Source organism: Gastrolobium bilobum, unplaced genomic scaffold, assembly GCF_033153095.1.
Source record: "Gastrolobium bilobum isolate Gb01-03AN ecotype WA unplaced genomic scaffold, APGP_CSIRO_Gbil_v1 utg10155, whole genome shotgun sequence".
In the NCBI taxonomy this organism is placed as follows: domain Eukaryota; kingdom Viridiplantae; phylum Streptophyta; class Magnoliopsida; order Fabales; family Fabaceae; genus Gastrolobium; species Gastrolobium bilobum.
Window position 1 is genome coordinate 14,562 of NW_026899528.1, and position 19,290 is coordinate 33,851.

General features: G+C 39.5%; 1 protein-coding gene across 2 annotated transcripts in view; it reads left to right on the forward strand.

The window, feature by feature from the left end:
• The window catches only part of LOC133290941 (anaphase-promoting complex subunit 6), a 30,863-nt gene that overhangs the window by 5,341 nt on the left and 6,232 nt on the right, over positions 1-19,290 (forward strand). For both annotated transcript variants that reach the window (XM_061489102.1, XM_061489103.1), the window contains exons 11-12: positions 11,202-11,271; positions 11,668-11,750. In XM_061489102.1, coding sequence (XP_061345086.1) covers positions 11,202-11,271; positions 11,668-11,750 — 153 coding nt within the window. The remainder of the gene's footprint in view (positions 1-11,201; positions 11,272-11,667; positions 11,751-19,290) is intronic.

A 19,290-nucleotide genomic window follows, 5' to 3' on the forward strand; every position in this document is an offset into this window, starting at 1 on the left:
AATTGAATATTCTTCTATTATTGAATTGTGTTTTGAGAGTTACAAGATAGATCTTTATAGAGCTTAATACAAAGCCCCGTCAGCTAATTCTGTTGAAACAGAAATTAGTATATTAAACTGAAAAGCAAAGGGTTATTTACAAAAGTAACCCTACTACAAATAGAATATTACAGAAAGTAGCCTTTACATTTATTCTACACTAATAGGCATCCTCAAACTCAGGGTGGATGAAGCAGAATATGCAAATCAACCACCGTTTGTCATGTAAAGTAGCAAAACGAGAAACAGGGAAACTGTTGGTAAGAGTATCAGCAAGTTGATCCAGAGCAGGGACATGGCAGACACAAATTTCTTTTGCTATAACACGCTCTCTGACAAAGAAAATGTCTAGCTCCATATGCTTAGTTCTTGCATGAAGAATAGGATTATGAGAGAAAGATATTGTACTTAAATTGTCACAAAAAATAAGGGGAGTAGTGAACTGAATATTAAGCTCCTGAAGAAGGGATTTAAGCCAAAGAACTTCAGCAGTAACCAAAGCCAAGTTGCGATATTCTGCCTCGGTGCTAGATCGAGCATTCAGAGTTTGTTTCTTGGACCACCAAAAAACCAAATTGGAGCCAAAAAAGACACAAGCACCTGAAGTGAATATGCGATCATCTGGATCACCAGCCCAATCTGCATCCCAAAATGCTTTGACAGAGAAGAGATGACTAGGATTGCATGTTTAAGAAGCATTCCATGATGTAGATTCCCTCTAAGATACCTTAAAATGCGCTTGACAGCAGTCCAATGTTAATCAAGTGGCTCAGCCATAAATTGACATGCTTTATTCACATCAAATCTGATTTCTGGGTGAGTAAGAGTTGCATATTTTAGGGCCCCAACAATTGAGCGATAGAAGGAGGGATCAGAATAATAATTAGACCATATTTCGAAAATTTGCAGCCTGATGGAAGAGGGGTAGAAATTCCTTTAGCTTCAGCCATGTTGGCTTTAACAAGCAGATCCCTGATGTATTTTTATTGAGATAAAATAAGAGCACCTGAAGTTGTTCTCTAAACTTGAATGCCAAGAAAGAAATACAGAGAACTAAGATCTTTGAAAGCAAAGGCAACATTCAGCTGCTACACAAGAGACTGAATAAAATCACGGTCACTACTATGTCATCTACATATACTAAGAGAAAGACACAGTGGTTGGATTTTCTGTATATAAATAGAGATATATCACATCTGTTGGCTGTAAAACCAAGTTGCAATAATGAGCTTTTAAGCTTGTCAAGGGCCTACTTTAAACCATAGAGAGCCTTGTGTAACCTGCAAACAAGAGACTTATTAGAAGACTCAAAACCAGGGGGTTGCATCATGTATACCTCTTCCTCGAGAATGCCATTGAGAAAGGTATTATTAACATCTAATTGTCTAAGTTGCCAACCAAAAGAAATAGCAATGGTGAGAATGGTTCTAATTGTGATAGGTTTCACAACAGGAGAGAATGTTTCAGTGTAATCAAAACCAGCCAGTTGATGGAAACCTTTGGCCACCAACCTTGGCTTATATCTATTAATGGAACCATCAGGATTCTCCTTGACCCGAAATACCCACTTGCAGCCAATGGCTTTTCTATTTGAAGGAAGTGGAACCAAGGTCCATGTGGAATTTTCCTGTAAAGCATTGAACTTAGACTGCATGGCAGAAAACCAATCTGGGCTATTTAAGACTTGTTTAATGGAAGTTGGTTCAAGAGAAGTCAGAAGCACCTGAGGCAATTGAGCAGTCTTGGCGTGTGTGGTGATAGAATGAGTAGGAGAAGAGTGGAAAGGACCAGATGGAACATATTCAGAACCAGAATCAGATGTAGAAGAGGATGAAGGTGCAGGGCTAAGTGAAATATTGCCAAGAGAGAAATAGGAGGAACTTGAATTTGAGTGTGACGAATTGGAAGTGAGTAGAGGAGAACCATGTTGCTGTGTAGGAAAAGTATGATTAGGAGTTGGAGGTGATTCAGATCTTGAAGATGATGAGGCTGATGCTGGGAGAGGAGAGTTGCACTGCTGTGTGGGTGAGTTACTGCTAGAATTGATGGAGTTGGCAGCTTGTGAATTGGGTGATGCTGAGCTAGATGAGTCACTAGGTGAGCATGGCTAAGCAGAGAATGCTATAATTGTCTAAAGGAATTAAATTGGAGATGGGTGAGATAGTAGTATTTTGAGTGGTGGTGGGACTCAAGTCAAACCATAAAGGATATGGAAATTTAGTTTCATTAAAGAGAGCATCCTTTGAAATAAAAAGTCTACCTGAGGAGTTAAGACACTTGTATCCTTTGTGATTAGGTGAATAACCCAAAAAGATGCATTCACTGCTCCTGGAGTCTAGTTTGTGACTGTTATAGGGTCTTAGGAATGGGAAGCAGGAACAACCAACAACCTTGAGGAAATTGCAGTTAGGTACTGTTTTATGCAGCTTAGTAAAAGGGACTTCAAACTTCAAAGCAGCAGTAGGTAGACAGTTAATGAGGTAAACAACAGAAATGAAGGCATGATCCCAAAATTTTATTGGTAAAGATTCATGTGCAAGTAAGGTAAGTCCAGTCTCAACAATGTGTCTATGTTTTCTCTCAACCACTCCATTTTGATGATGAGTGTGAGGGCAAACAATTCTATGAACTATACCAAGTTGTTTTAGGTGTTGATGAAAGAAACGAAACTCTCCTCCCCAGTTAGTTTGAAGGGCTTCTATAGAGGACTGAAAATAATTTGTAATCAGAGCTTGAAACTGAGTGAAAATTGTTAATGCTTGTGACTTTTGTTTTAAAGGATAGATTCATGTGTATCGAGTATGAGCATCTACAAAGGATATATAATATGTAAACCCCATGGTAGAGTTAACAGGGGCAGGAGCCCACAAGTCACTAAACACCAAGTCAAAAGGCTTTTCATAGATTTTAGTTGAAGGACTTAGTGTAGTTTATGGATTTTACCCAAGCAACAGGCAGAACAGAATTCAATATCAGTTTTATTAGGAATGCGAATATTAGAAGACTTAATATCAAAATTAAGGGCCTTAGTGTGAGGATGCCCCAGATGATAATGCCATAGAGAGTAATGGTATTTTGATCCTCAACTTTCTCAGGACTAGAAGTTACATTTATTCTACACTCTGTAGTTACACCAGAAAGAGTGTTACTAGAACTAGTACACACAGAAACAGAATTGCATGAAATAGAATTAGAAGGACATTGTTGACTTAAGTGGTGAGAAAGATTGACTCCACAAAAACGATATAGACCATTTGAACCCAAAGCACCTTTCAATAGAACTTCATGAGACGCCTCTGATTTCACACAAGTGAAAGGATGAAATTCAAAATAAACAGCATTATCCCTGGCAAATTGACTCACACTGATTAAGTTTTTAGTTATGGAGGGAACAAGGAGTAAATTGTGAAGATGTAAATAAGTGTGTGGTTTAAGTGGAGAAGGAAAAGAGGAAGAACCAGTGGCATTCACTTTCAGACCTTGGCCATTTCCTATGTAAACTTGATCTGCACCAGATAACTTTGTACTCTGTAGCAGGTTCTGAGGGTTGACAGTAACATGATGAGAAGCACCAGAATCTGGATACCACTCAAGAGCTTGAATGTTCGAAGGAGTTGGTAGAATACCTTGACCTTGAGTCTGTAGAGTAACGTTGCAGTGCTGTTGAGCAGGATTCTGAGGCTGATTAGCGGTAAGTAAGTCTTGTGGTGTCACTACATTTTGAGGTCTGACATACTGAAATGATCTTTGAAAGAAGGCTGAACTGATGAGAAATACTGAGGTGCTTCAGGTGGAGGAAGTTCAGGCACAAAATTCTCATCAAACTTGTGCCAACAATTTTGAACTGCATGTCCAAATTTGTACCAGAGTTGGGATTGTACATTACTACATCCATGTCCTCTTTCTGCTTTGTTGTTTTGACCATAAAATCTACCTCTACATCTACCAGTACCACCATTGGCACCATAAGGTCTCTGATTATTTGTGTTCTGATCAAGATTCTGTTGTATAACCTCAAAAACAGCTCTGCCAGATCTAGATCCATCTTTTTGCTCAGTAGATGTGTTATGCACAACATTCACAGTCACTGAATTTGACAAGAGAGTTTCATTTTGTCTTGCAAGCATCATTTCATAAGACATGAGTTCGACTCTCAAGTCATTGAGAGAATATAGATTTTCACGTGCTATAACAGAGGCGACAAAAGCGTTGAACTCTGCAGGAAGACCAGCAAGTGTGATCTCAATTTGCTCTTCAACTAATATAGGATTTTTAATGGCTGAGTTCATCGCACATAGATTTGACACATCTGTGATATTCAGCAACAGATCGTCCACCTTTCTTGATGGTGCGAAGTTCAAATCTGAGTTGATGTGCTTTGGATCTCATCATTCCTTGAAAAAATTTATGGATCTGCTCCCATGCTTCATATGCATGACTAACACTTAGGATTTCATTCAGTATTTCTTCTGAAATAGTAGAAAGAATCCACGAGAGAAGCATCTGATCTTGACGCAGCCACTCAATGTATAGTGGATTATCGACTTCATCGACACGATCTTGCTCAGATCTGTAATGAAGTGGATTAGGTTTCACAAGAAAGTGTTGGAGTTGATGAGAGGTGATTACAGGTTCTACAACCTGATTCCAAAGAAGAAAGTTGCTTTCCGTTAGTTTAACAGAAATCTGATGGTTGAACAATGAAGGTTGAGAAGACGAAGACGAACGATTGTCCACCGTCGCGTTTCCAGTTAAAGACAGAGATGCTGATGCTAATGCGGAAGACATGGTGAAGATTATTTGTATTAGGCCCTCAGAGAGAGCTCTGATACCATTAGGGAAAACGTGAGACAGTAAAAGAGAGAAAATAGGAGAGAGAAATTGAATATTCTTCTATTATTGAATTGTGTTCAGAGAGTTACAAGATAGCTCTTTATAGAGCTTAATACAAAGCCACGTTAGTTAATTATGTTGAAACAGAAATTAGTATATTAAACTAAAAAGCAAATGGTTATTTACCAAAGTAACCCTACTACAAATAGAATATTACAGAAAGTAGCCTTTACATTTATTCTACACTAATAGCTATACTTGTGAATAGCACCGCTTTAGCGGGCTATAACGGAGTTGTGCTGCGGTGCAGCGACCGACCGCCACAGACCGCGCTGCGACTGCGACGGTCAGACGAAGTGTAGCGGTCGCTATTGCGGCTGAATCGCGGCACTATTGCGCCGCGACAGTAGTTTTTGCAAAAGTGTTCTCGTCGTAGAAGGAAGAGATTTACAACTTAGATACAAGTGAAAGTGAAGATGAAGATATGGATGTTCATGATTTCAATTATGATTAGTTCCTTAAGTTCTTTGATTTTGACATTTCACTTAAGTGGCAGTTTGAATTTTAACTAATTTTGCCACTTTATTTTGTTGTTTTACATTATTTGAGACTTTAATTCCTTCAATTTGCTTATGATTTAAATTTAATGTTTGAAATCATTTATGTTTGAGTTTGCTTCAAATTTGCTTTTTATGTCACATTTTCATATTTTAATTTTTATATTTGTGGAGTACAATTTAGTGTACCACTTAGGTACACTTTGCATCGCAGCGTTGTAGCGCTACCCGCTATAGCGCTATAGCAGTTTGGAGGGTCAGCCGCTATTCAAGATTAATAAGTATGCTAATAGCGAATTTCTTTATTTTAGTTCTGAAGTTTTGCTACACTTTTGACTTAATTTGATCAAGTCATGTTTATCCAAATCAAATAACTTGTGCATTTCACTGTTTATAATTTGGTCATATTCAACAAAGTTTTATGAGTTAATCATTTGAGAAGGAACTCTGCCCAAATTAGAAGATTGAATAAGACTAGAGGAAGTCTGAGAAGGATATTGGTGTTAAAGAAAAAAATATTCTTTATTGCATCATAAAGCCTTTGGATTTCATTAAAGGTGTGCTGGATAAGCATTAAGAAAGGGGGTTTTATGATATAGATTTTTTTTAGAAGCTATTATCTAATTATTTTAAAATTTATTTGGCATGTTTTTAAATTAAAAAGCATTTTTTTCTATAAAAAAAAGATAAAACTGTTAGAATATTAGATATGATATGATTAGATATGATTGGATTCCGTCTTATCCGTAAATATTCTGACTGTATTAGGATTAGGTTTGGGCCTTTCACTTAAGCCCATTAGGGTCTCTATATATTGTAACTCCCTGACACAGATCAATAAACAACATATTCTTTTACATTTAACTTGGTATCAGAGATTTCAGTCTGGAACGAACGCGAACAGCACCCTCTCCTCCCGGCGACCTGCTCTGTGGAAGTCCGGCCACCATCGGAGTTGTCACGCGCTCTCACGCGCCTCTAGTCTTCTCTGCGCGTGGGCTTCACGCGCCACCTTCTGCCGGCGCGTGAGCACTATTCCAGCGGCTTTTTCCGGCCGGTCTTGGACAGAGAAGCTCGTCTTCTCCTCCTCTTTCTGGATCTGTGGTTGGTTCTTTGTGGGTCTGACTTTTTGTGCGCACCTCTTCTTGATTGGTGATCAGGTTCGTTTCTCTTTATTCGGTTTATATCTTTGTGATTTAATACTATGGCAGCAAACTCTCCAATTCATTCGGAGGTCAAGTCTCTATCTCCTCCTGTGAGAAATTCTCCCAATATCATCTCTACCAATATTGGGTCCATTACCTCTTCAAAATTGAAGGGATCTGTTAATTACAAGAACTGGGCCACCTCTGTTCGAGTTTGGTTCTTTGGACAAGGATATGGGAACCATCTCACGACTAAGTCTACTGATGTCCCTAAGGAGGACAAGTCTGATTGGGAAAAGATTGACAACCAGCTTCTGAGTATCCTCTGGCAATCCATTGATCCGATCGTCTTGGATATCTTTTATTCCTTTCAAACTTGCACTGAAGTATGGGAGGAAGCAAAAAACCTCTACACTAATGGTGTTCAGCAACTCTATTTCATCATCTCTCAATTTATGGAATTGAGCAAATCATCCGACATTCAGATGGAGACATATATTGGCAAGAGTCGCTCTTTGATGCAGGCATATTTGGATATGCTGCCTTACCCTACTGATGCTACTGCATATCGGAAACAGGTAGAACGTCTCTTTATGGTTGCCACACTTTCTGGCCTTCCCGAAGAATATGATAATGTCCGTGATACTATCTTGACTAGTGGGGAGCCTGATCTATCCATGACGTATCAGCGTCTTGTGAATTTGAATAAGAAATCTGCTCCTGCATCGTCTTCTGCTGTTGATTCTACTGCTCTAGTTTCCCGTACTGATTTTCGCGGGAATATTGGAGGTGGACGTGGTCGTGGTAGAGGCCCAGAAGGCCGTGGCCCAGGAGGCCCAGGAGGTCCAGTCGGACGTGGTCAGCGACCTCGTTGTCATTACTGTCAGCAACTTAGTCATTATGAGGAACGCTGCTACACAAAGTATCCTCACATGCGACCTTCTTTTGCTGCTAATATAGCTCAATCGGATACTGCTTCAAATGGTACAGTCTTTCTCTCCTCTGAAGAATATGTAGCATTCCAGGCCCTTCTCAGGAAGTCCTCTCCTCAATCTTAGGCCTCCGCTTCAGAAAATGGTAATCCTGTTGCTTGTGTTTCTCATTCTGCATCACTTGGTCCTTGGATATTTGACTCAGGTGCTACTGATCACCTCTGTGGTAATAAGGAACTCTTTTCTTCCCTTACATATTCTGAAAATTTACCCTCTTTTACTCTTGCTGATGGAACTAAGGCCCCCGTTTATGGGATTGGACAAATCTGTCCAACCTCCTCATTGACCTTGACATCTGTCTATTACATTCCTCACATCCCTTATAACTTAATATCTGTTAGTAAATTGATGAATTCTCTTAATTGTATTGTCACATTCTCAAACCAATCTGTTTCTGTGCAGGACCCGGGTACAGGGAAAATGATTGGAGTGGGCCGTGAGTCACGGGGTCTGTTCTACCTTGATGTGCCGAGTCCTTCAGTTGCTTGTTCTCTCACAGAATCTCCACAACTCATCCACAGTCGTCTCGGGCATCCTAGTCTTGCGAAATTGCAGAAGATGGTTCCTCTTTTATCCGGTCTTCAAACTTTAGATTGTCAGTCATGTCAGCAAGGAAAGCACATCCGCTCCTCCTTTGCTAATCGTGTCAATAAGCGAGCTGATGCTCCTTTTTCAATTATTCATTCAGATGTTTGGGGTCCTAGTCGAAGTGTGTCTGTTTTAGGTTTTCGGTATTTTTCTTACCTTTATTGATGATTTCTCCCGTTGTACTTGGATTTATTTAATGAAAAACCGTTCTGAGTTGTTTTCTATTTATCAAAGGTTTTCTGCTGAAATTCATACTCGATTTGGTGCTTCTATTCGTATTTTACGTAGTGATAATGCTAAGGAATATGTTTCTGTTGACTTTTCTCATTTCTTAGCCACACATGGTACTTTACACCAAACCACTTGTCCTCACACTCCACAACAAAATGGAGTAGCTGAACGTAAGAATAGACATCTCATTGAGATTGCCAGGACTCTTCTTATTCACATGCATGTTCCTCTTCACTTCTGGGCTGATGCAGTCCTTGCTTCTTGCTTTCTCATCAACCGCATGCCTTCATCTGTGCTTAATAATGATATTCCTCATAACTTATTGTTTCCGGATGTTCCTCTCTTTCCTCTATCCCCACATGTTTTTTGGTTGTACCTGTTTTGTTCATGATCTCACTCCTGGTAAGGATAAGTTAACATCCAAAGCCTTTAAATGCATTTTTCTGGGTTATTCTCGTCTTCAAAAGGGTTATCGCTGTTACTCTCCTGATCTCAAGCGTTACTTAGTTTCCGCTGATGTCACCTTTCTTGATCAACAACCCTTTAATTCTATCCCATCTCCATTGTCACAGGTTGATCATGTTCTTCCTGTTCCTTTTCTTGACTTGTCTTTGCCAGATGCAAGTGCTTCTACTCCAGATAAGCAATCACCTATTGCTCCAGTACCTGAGAACCGTCCACTTCTCACTTATCAGCGTCGTAACACAGTACCTCCAGTCGACTCGACCCCTGCTGACTCATTGCCCCCTGCAGTTGATTCTTCCCCTCCGGATCCTTCACCAGAGGCTCTTCCCATTGCTCAAAGAAAAGTTACACGTACTACTCGTAACCCTTATCCTCTTTATACCTTCTTGAGCTATGATCGTCTTTCTCCTCCTCATTTCACCTTTGTTTCTAGTCTTTCTTCTGTTTCTATTCCTAAGACCACAGGTGAAGCACTTTGCCATCCAGGATGGCGCCAAGCGATGCTTGATGAGATGACCGCACTTCATACCAATGGCACTTGGGACCTTGTTTGTGCTCCTCCAGAGAAGTCTATAGTTGGTTGTCGCTGGGTGTTTACTGTGAAAGTTGGACCTGATGGCCATGTTGATCGTCTCAAGGCACGCCTAGTTGCCTAGGGTTTTACTCAAATATTTGGTCTTGATTATAGCGATACATTCTCTCCAGTCGCTAAGATGGCGTCCGTCCGCCTATTTCTTGCCCTTGCTGCTGTTCGTCACTGGCCACTCCTTCAACTTGACATCAAAAATGCCTTTCTTCATGGTGATTTACAAGAAGAAGTTTACATGGAGCAACCACCTGGTTTTGTTGCTCAGGGGGAGTCTGGGAAGGTATGTCGTCTTCGAAAATCCTTATATGGTCTCAAGCAGTCTCCTCGAGCATGGTTCAGTCGCTTTAGTTCTGCTGTACAGGTGTTTGGCCTAATTCGCAGTAAAGTTGACCATTCTGTATTCTATAGGATTACATCTCCTAACAAGTGCATCTATTTGTTAGTCTATGTTGATGACATCATCATCACCGAAAGTGATCAAGACGGAATCCGTCAGTTAAAACAACATTTATTCAGTGCATTTCAAACAAAGGACCTCGGGAAGCTGCCTTACTTCTTGGGAATTGAGGTGGCGCAATCTAGATAGGGCATTTCTATCTGTCAAAGGAAGTATGCCTTGGATATCCTAGAAGAGACTGGTATGTTGGGGTGTAAACCAGTTGATACACCCATGAATCCTAATGTTAAGTTATTGCCCAGACAAGGGGAGCCGTTATTTGATCCTGGACGTTATCGAAGGCTGATTGGGAAGCTCAATTATCTTACTGTGACTAGGCCAGATATTTCTTTCATGAGAGGACCAAACATATAGAGATTGATTGTCACTTCATTCGGGAAAAGATTCAGTCAGGAGAAATCAAGACAGCTTTTGTCAACTCGTCTAATCAACTAGCAGATGTTTTCACTAAAGCTCTTAGAGGTCCTCGGGTTGAATACATTTGTAAAAAGCTTGGTGCTCATAGTATATATGCACCAGCTTGAGGGGGAGTGTTAGAATATTAGATATGATATGATTAGATATGATTGGATTCCGTCTTATCCGTAAATATTCTGACTGTATTAGGATTAGGTTTGGGCCTTTCACTTAAGCCCATTAGGGTCTCTATATATTGTAACTCCCTGACACAGATCAATAAACAACATATTCTTTTACATTTAACTAAAACAAATGGGCCCTTAGTCAGCAATTGCATTTGCATTTACTCGAACTTGTGGGTTTGAACCGTGAGTTTGGCAGAATCCACCGTCTGTCCACACTCAATCTTATAAAAAATGTTACGTATATATATATTTTGGATTCGAAAGATTTTGTGCTTTTTTATTGTACGAAATGGGGAGGGAGTGTAAAAGAAATTTAATTTTACTTTTGTGATATTGCAGCATTTTTGCTTTTAGTGCTTGATAGTCCTCTATTTTAAAACCGCTCTCCATTAAACCCCGACTAAGTAGGGTAAGGGTGCGGGCAATCATTGTACCCATCCTTATCCTAATATATTTTGAAAGATATTATTTCTTGAATTCGAATTCATGATCTCACAATCACCAATGAGCAACTTTCATAGTCCTCTATGATCTGGGACATAATTTCGTACTAATTTTCCTTAATGCAGAACTTATTACACTAGATGCTCACTTGCATGTATGTGTTTCTTTGTCGTTTGTTGAAAAACTTAAGTATGAAATACATATGAAATCCTCTTATCCTCTTATTATCTATAAATTGTTCTTTTACAGGTTAAATCTTGATATTCTCTTATTCCAGGTGCCATTTACCATCTCTTTATATTGGAATGGAATGCATGCGAACTCACAGCTATAAGATTGCAGAGCAGGTATATAATATAAAGTTGGATACATTCAAGGGTCGGTTGGGAGGCATGGAAAGAGAAAGAAAGAGAGAGAGGGGGGGGGGGGGGGGGGGGGGGTTTTTAATGTCTTCGCACTATATCTATGTAAATATGGAATTTGTTGTTAGTAAGAAAAAGAGTTCAAATAAGGCCTACTTTCTATCTTATATTAAAGTCCATTGTGCAGTTTAATTATTGTTCAGTGTAATTAATTCCTATGTAGGATTTAGAAGTTTTGAGCTTTCTTCCCCTAATCAAAACCTAGCAATAACTGATTACCTAATAAATCATTCCTCTCCTACAAATCTGTGTACAGTCCTGCATTATTCATATTCATCCGTACCTATACCAAAATACTAATGCTTCTATATTTTTCCTCAGTTTTTTATGCAGGCTAAGTCTATTTGCCCCTCAGATCCACTTGTGTTTAATGAACTTGGAGTTGTTGCCTATCATATGCAAGAGTAAGGACATCTACCTGCTTTGAATTATTAATTTAGAAACATTCACTACCACATAATTCCCCTCCCTTGAATGCAATTCTAATCATCCTATATTAAAAAAACCAAAGCTTGTATGTGAAGAAACTGATTAACCATGACCCAGTTTTGTACGAAACTTGAGTTCCTTTAATTGTGCTAAAGGAATATATGTTAGTGTTGATTGCACGATATCTGTGGTGAAACAAATTGAGATGGCACTATGGAAGTGTTTGCAGAGTTATCTTTTATTTGGGAATTATATTTGAGATTAAAGAATAATTGTATATTGAATAATTGTGTTACAATGTACAAGAGATCTCTATTTAAAGAGACTAAAAGACCATGTACCAAAAAAAAAAGAGAGACTAAAAGACCTAATGGGCTAAGCCCGCAATATGTGGGACTATATACATTGAACCATTTTAACAACTACTCTAACATTCTCCCTCAAGCTGGAGCATATATATTGTAAGCACCCAACTTGCCACAAATATATTCAACCTGAGGACCCCTAGGAGCTTTAGTGAAGACATCCGCGAGTTGATCATTAGAGTTGACAAATCTCGTTTTAATTTCTCCTGAATGAATCTTTTCTCGAATGAAATGACAATTGATCTCTATATGTTTGGCTCTCATGAAATACAGGATTAGAGGATATATGATTGTCACAAATGAGAGTCATGAGCTGTTTCTGTTCACAAAGATGGAGCTCCCGAATCAACTGCTTTAACCAGATTAGCTCGCAGGTAGCAACTCCCATTGCACGATACTTGGCCCCTGCACTAGATCGGGAAACAACAGTTTGTTTCTTACTTTTCCAAGAAATTAGGTTTCCCCCAAAGAAGACACAATAGCCTGAAGTAGAGCACCTATCCGAGGGTGATTTTGCCCAATCGGCATCTGAATATCCACAAATTTTTGTATTTCCCTAATTTGAATATAATAAACTGGAGGATCTTTAGAGCAGCATCCCAATGAGAATCACAAGGAGAATCAAGAAACTGACTAGCGACACTAATAACAAAAGAAATGTCCAGCCTAGTCGCAGTGAGATAATTGAGCTTCCCAATCAACCTCCGATAACGTCCAGGATCAGATAATGGCTCTCCTTGTCCTGGTAGTAATTTGATAGTAGGATTCATAGGTGTATCAACCGGCTTACACCCTAACATATCAGTCTTCTCTAGGATATCCAAGGCATATTTCCTTTGACATATATAAATGCCCTGTCTAGACTATGCTACTTCAATCTCTAAGAAGTAATGAAGCTTACCAAGATCCTTTGTTTGAAATTGACTGAACAAATACTATTTTAACTGGTGAATCCCATCTTGTTCACTTTCAGTGAGGATAATATCATCGACATAGACTAACAGATAGATGCATTTGTCAGGAGATGTGAGCCTATAAAACACAGAATGATCGACTTTACTGCCAATTAAGCCAAAAGCCTGAACAGCTGAACCAAGCCCGAGGAGATTGCTTGAGGCCATATAAGGACTTATGAAGTCCGCACACCATCCCAGACTCCCTCTAAGTAACAAACCCAGGTGGTTGCTCCATGTAAACCTCTTCTTGTAAATCACCATAAAGAAAAGCATTTTTAATGTCTAGTTGAAGAAGTGGCCAGTGACAAACAGCAGCGAAGGCAAGAAACATTCGACAAACGCCATCTTAGCAACAGGAGAGAACGTGTCACTGTAGTCAAGTCCGAAGATTTGAGTAAAACATTTGGTGACTAAGCGTGCCTTGAGACGGTCAACATGGCCATCAGGTCCAACCTTGACAGTAAAGACTCATCGACAACCAACAATAGACTTTTCTGGAGGAGCAGGAACAAGATCCCAAGTGCCATTGGAATGAAGAGCAGTCATCTCATCAAGCATTGCTTGGCGCCACCCTGGATGGGAAAGTGCTTCACCTGTGGTCCTAGGAATAGAAACAGAAGAAAGATTAAAAACAAAGGTGTAATGAGAAGTAAAAAGACGGTCATAGCTTTAAAAAATATACAGAGGATAAGGGTTACGAGTAGCACGTATACCTTTTCTTTGGGCAATGGGAAGAGCTTATGGTGAAGGAGCCGGTAGGGAAGAGATGACTGGAGAAGGTGATAAGTCACCCAGGGCCAAGTCCGCAGGAGGCACTTACTGACGACGCTGATAGGTTAGAAAATGGTAGTCTGCAGGGATGGAGGCAAGAGCTCTTTCCTCTGGGAGAGAGTCACCTGCAACTGGTAAAGACAAGTCAAGAAAAGGAACAGAAAGAACGTGATCAACCTGTTGTGACAACTGAGACGGGATAGAATGAAAGTTGTTGATAAAGGAAAGTGACATTAGCAGAAACAATGTAACATTTAAGATCAGGAGAATAACAACGAAAACCCTTTTGAATACGAGAATAACAATGTCTTTACCAGGAGTGAGATCGTGAACAAAATAAGTATAACCAAAGACATGTGGAGTTAGAGGGTAAAAAGGAGCATCTGGAAACAATAGATTATGAGGAATGTCATTGTTGAGCACAGATGAAGGCATGCGATTGATGAGAAAACAAGATATAAGTATGGCATCAGCCCGGAAGTGAAGGGGAACCTGCATATGAATAAGAAGGATACAAGCAGTTTCAATGAGATGTTTGTTTTTTCATTCAGCCACCCCATTTTGTTGTGGAGTGTGAGGACAAGTGGTTTGATGTAAAGTACCTTGTGTAGCCAAGGAATTAGAAAAATCAATAGAAAAATATTTCTTAGCATTATCACTACGTAGAATATGAATAGAAACACCAAATTGAGTATGAATCTCAGCAGAAAATCTTTTAATAATGAAAAATAACTCAGAATGATTTTTCATTAAATAAATCCAAGTATAACGGGAATAATCATTAATAAAGGTAACAAAATACCGAAAACCTAAAACAGACAAAGTACGACTTGGACCCCAAATATCTGAATGAACAAGAGAAAGAGAGAAAGGAGCATCAACTCGTTTATTGACTCGACTGGCAAAGGAGGAGCATGTATGCTTTCCTTGCTGACATGACACACAATCTAAAGTCTGAAAATCGAATTAAAAAGGAACTATCTTCTGCCACTTCGGAAGACTTGGATGACCAAGGTGGCTGTGGATAAGTTGTGGAGATTTTGTGAGAGAGCGTGCCATTGAAGGACGAGGCACAACTAGATAGTAAAGCATTCGTGACTCACGACTGACTCCAATCATCTTCCCTGTACCCGGATCTTGCACAAAAACAGAATGGTTAGAGAAAGTAATGGTGCAAGTGAGGTAGTGGACCAATTTACTAATAGAAATTAAATTATAAGGGATGTCAGGAATGTAATAAACAGATGTCAAGGTCAAGGAAGAGGTTGGATGACCTTGTCCAATCCCACGAATTGGGGCTTTGTTCCATCAGCAAGGGTAAAAGAAGGTAAATGATCAGAATAGGTAAGAGATGTAAAGAGTTCCTTATTACCATAGAGATAATCGGTAGCACCTGAGTCAAATATCCAAGGGCCAAATGATGTAGAATGAGAAACACAAGTAACGTGATTACCAATATCTGAAGTGGAAGGCTGAGATTGAGGAGAAGTCTTCGTGAGAAGAGTCTGGAGTGCAGCATAGTCTGACTGAGCTATATTCGCAACAAAAGATGGTCGCAGGGGAGGATACTTCGTGTAACAACGATCTTTAAAATAACCAAGTTACTGACAATAATTAGGAGGTTACGAGGTCTCTGACCACGTCCGCCTAGGCCCCGAGTGTCAGTACGGGAAACAAGAGCAGTGGAATCAACAACAGAAGATGAACCAGGAGCAGAAATTGGTTTCTTGTTGAGATTCAAGAGGTGTTGGTAGGTCAGTGATAGACTAGGATCCCCACTAGTCAGGATAGTATCACGGACAACATCATACTCCTCGGGAAGACCAAAAAGAGTGGTAACCATAAAAGAGATGTTCCACTTGTTTTCGGTATACTGAAGCATCAGAATGGGGTATGGCATCATGTCCAAGTACGTCTGCATCAAAGATCGACTTTTCCTAATATATGTTTCCATCTGAATATCAGATGATTTACGCAACTTCATGAGTTGAGACATGATAGAATAGAGCTCTTGGATATCATTAGTGTAGAGGTGTTTGGCTTCGTCCCACACTTCATAACATGTCTGAATAGAGTAGAAAATATCCAAGACAACTGGATCAATTGACTGCCAAAGAATACTCAGAAGTTGATTATCAGTCCTTTCCCATTCAGATTTCTCAGCCTTAGGGATATCAGTAGATGGGACAATGAGATGATGCCCATGCCCCTGTTCAAAGAACCAGACACGAACATAGGTGGCCCAATTCTTGTAATTATCAGAACCCTTAAGTTTGGAAGAGATAATGAGCCCAACATTAGTAGAGATAATTCTTGAGGAAGTTTGGGCAGAAGGGGAGTTAACCTCCGAGAGATCAGAGAACGTTGCTGCTGTTTAAAGACAAAATATAAAAGCCACAAACAAAGGCAAACGATATCCAATCAAGAAGAACGACGCGTCGAAAGTGAGACCCACGAAGAACCAAGCTCAGATATGGAAAAAGGAAGAAAAATCGAGCTAGTCTGTCCACAGTGCACACGCGTCGGTGAAGGGTGGCGCGTGAGCACCACGCGCAGGGAGAAGGAGCCGTGCGTGAGAGCGCGTGTCTCCTTTGATGATTGGTCTTCCACCGACTTGGTCGCCGGAGAGAGAGGGCTCTGGTCGCAGGCTTTTCGGTTGAAATTGACGCCGGAACAGTATTCTGGGTTCCTGAACAGTGACGAATTGTGGTTGTTGGCGGCAGGCAGTGGTTCTGACGGTTGAAGAATCAAGCCGAAGAGATGCACGACTTAGGGAACCTGTCGGAGGGACTCATGACTGATGAAAACCTTGCCGGAAGAACGCACGACAAAGTAGAAGGGAACACCTAAGCAGTGAGCTTAGGGTTTTAATGGAAACTGATCCCAGAACGAAATAGCTCTGGTACCAACTTGAGATTAAAGAGTAATTGTATATTGAATAATCGTGTGTTACAATGTACAAGAGATCTTTATTTAAATAGACTAAAAGACCTAATGGGCTAAGCCCACAAGATGTGAGACTATATACACTGAACTATTCTAACAACTACTCTAACAGTTAAGTTTACATTTGAACTGCTGTTCATGTGCTTAAGAGGTTTAAGTTTGCAAAGTGTGGCGTCTGAGAACTGCATTTAAATTTCTTTTGGTATTTTTGAGTTGACATGTATTGTTATCTAATTGTTGGTATTCATAATTACTTCATACTTAACTAATATAATCCATATATTTTTTACGTAAAATGGTTGTTCAGTGCTGATATAGTTAGGATTAATTAAAGGAAAAAACTCTTTTAATTGAAAAGAATGTTTGATTTTTTTTAATCATTAGATAAGCTTTTCAAGAAAAAGCATAAACATAATAAAAGCTGTTTTAGTGGTTTTCCTAGAAGCTGCAGGAAAATTGCAGCTTCTGAAAAAAAGCTATATGATATGTTGAGATATATAAAACTATTAATGTAGCCTCACCCAACAGCTTAAGCTTTTGGGTTGAATTTGTTCTTTACATAGTATCAGAGCCTCAGTGTACCGGGTTCGAACCTCACCGTCCTCCACTTTCTTTCTAGTGGAATTTTTTTCTTCGCACAGGTAGGTGGACCTTTTTCTTCGCACAGGTAGGTGGGCTTGTGCATTGTCCACCCTTTAAGCCCAGTGGGCTCTCGTGTGAGGGAGCGTGTTGAGATATATAAAACCATTAATGTAGCCTCATCCAACAGTTTAAGCTTTTGGGTTGAATTGGTTCTTTACATGATAAAAATACTTTTTTCAAGGAGAGAGTGGCTGAGTGGTGAAGCCTAAAGCATTCAAACAAGGAAAATAAGCTATTAATAAGTAAAAACAAGCATTCCATGGAGATGTGAGAAGAGTCTCCTGATCAAATACTTAAAATTTTTTTGTTAAGAGATATATTATAAAACCATTTGTGTCCTCACCTAATCGGTTATGCTTTTGGGATAGTTGGTTCATGACATGATATCAGTTTGTTGTCTCCATTCTTCTCATAAAAGTTGAATTTCAGCTCAAGATAGGTGGGTCTGTGCATTGTTCATGTTTCAAGTCCAGAGAGTTCTTGCATGAGGAGGCATGTTAGAGATGTAATATAAATCCATTCATGTGTCTTTGCCTAACAGTTTAATTTTTTGGGATAGTTGGTTCATGACAGAAAGGAAGGTAAGAGTGGGAAGAAAGAGGGTTTTATTTTTGAATTCACGATGGCGACTGAGGTTCTAAACTGGGTCAGTAAAGACTAAACTGGTTTGGTTCAAAAAGTAAGACCACATTTATGGGTTCAGTTTAGTTCTCTATGCTGAACCAAGCCATGCCCACACTTGAAAAGAGAAAATCTGTAAAAATTATTATTGCTTTCGTAAAAGCATAGGTACAAATGGTTACAATATTTATAGAAAAACTAATGGGCTTAAAGGAATAAACCCAAATCCTAAGAAATGAGGAAACATAATCAGACTAATAAAGGAAACAAATAATGACAAATATCTTCCATATTTACAACACTCCCCCTTAAGTTGAGGAATGTATATTTATTATTCCCAGCTTGCTAGTAAGTTCTTGAAATCTGTTTGTGGGAAGTCCCTTGGTCAAAACAGCAGCTAGTCCGCTATCCAGTCTTTCTTTGATGAAGTGACGGTCGATCTCAATATGCTTGGTTATGTCGTGTTGAACGAGACTGTGAGCTATACATATGGCTGATTTTTTTATCAACAACAGCTTCATAGATTCTTCACATCTTAGTTTGAGATCATCTAGAATGATCTTTAGCCATAATAATTCGCAAATGCCTTGGGCCATAGATCGAAATTCTGCCTCAGTGCTAGATCTGGAAATTACATTATGCTTTTCACTTTTTTATGTTGTCAAGTTCTCACATAGAAACATACAATAGCTCGAGGTTGACCGTCGGTCCATTACAGACCTAGCATCATCAACATCAGTATATACTTCTAAGGATAGATTTTCCCCTCTTCGGAATATTAGTCCTCTGCCTGGAGTGGCCTTAAGGTACTGAAGAATTCTATCTACTGCGTGCATGTGTTTCTTCCTTGGGTCGTGCATGAACTGACTGACAATGCTAACTGCATAAGCTAGGTCATGTCTAGTATGAGCAAGATATATCAATCTTCCTACTAGCCGTTGGTATTGTTCTTTGTCAGCTGGAGAACTCTCCTCTTCATTCCCTAGTTTGTGATTTTGCTCAATTGAGGTATGGGAAGGTTTGCACCCAAGTTGACCTGCTTCTTCAAGAAGATCAAGGATATACTTTGTCTGACAGATAAAGATACCTTCTCGTGAATGAGCTATCTCAATCCCAAGGAAATATCTCAGTTTCCTAATATCTTTGTCACTAGTTAAATTCTCTTGCAGAATACGTTTCTCAACTATATCATCCCATGATAATAATGTCATCAA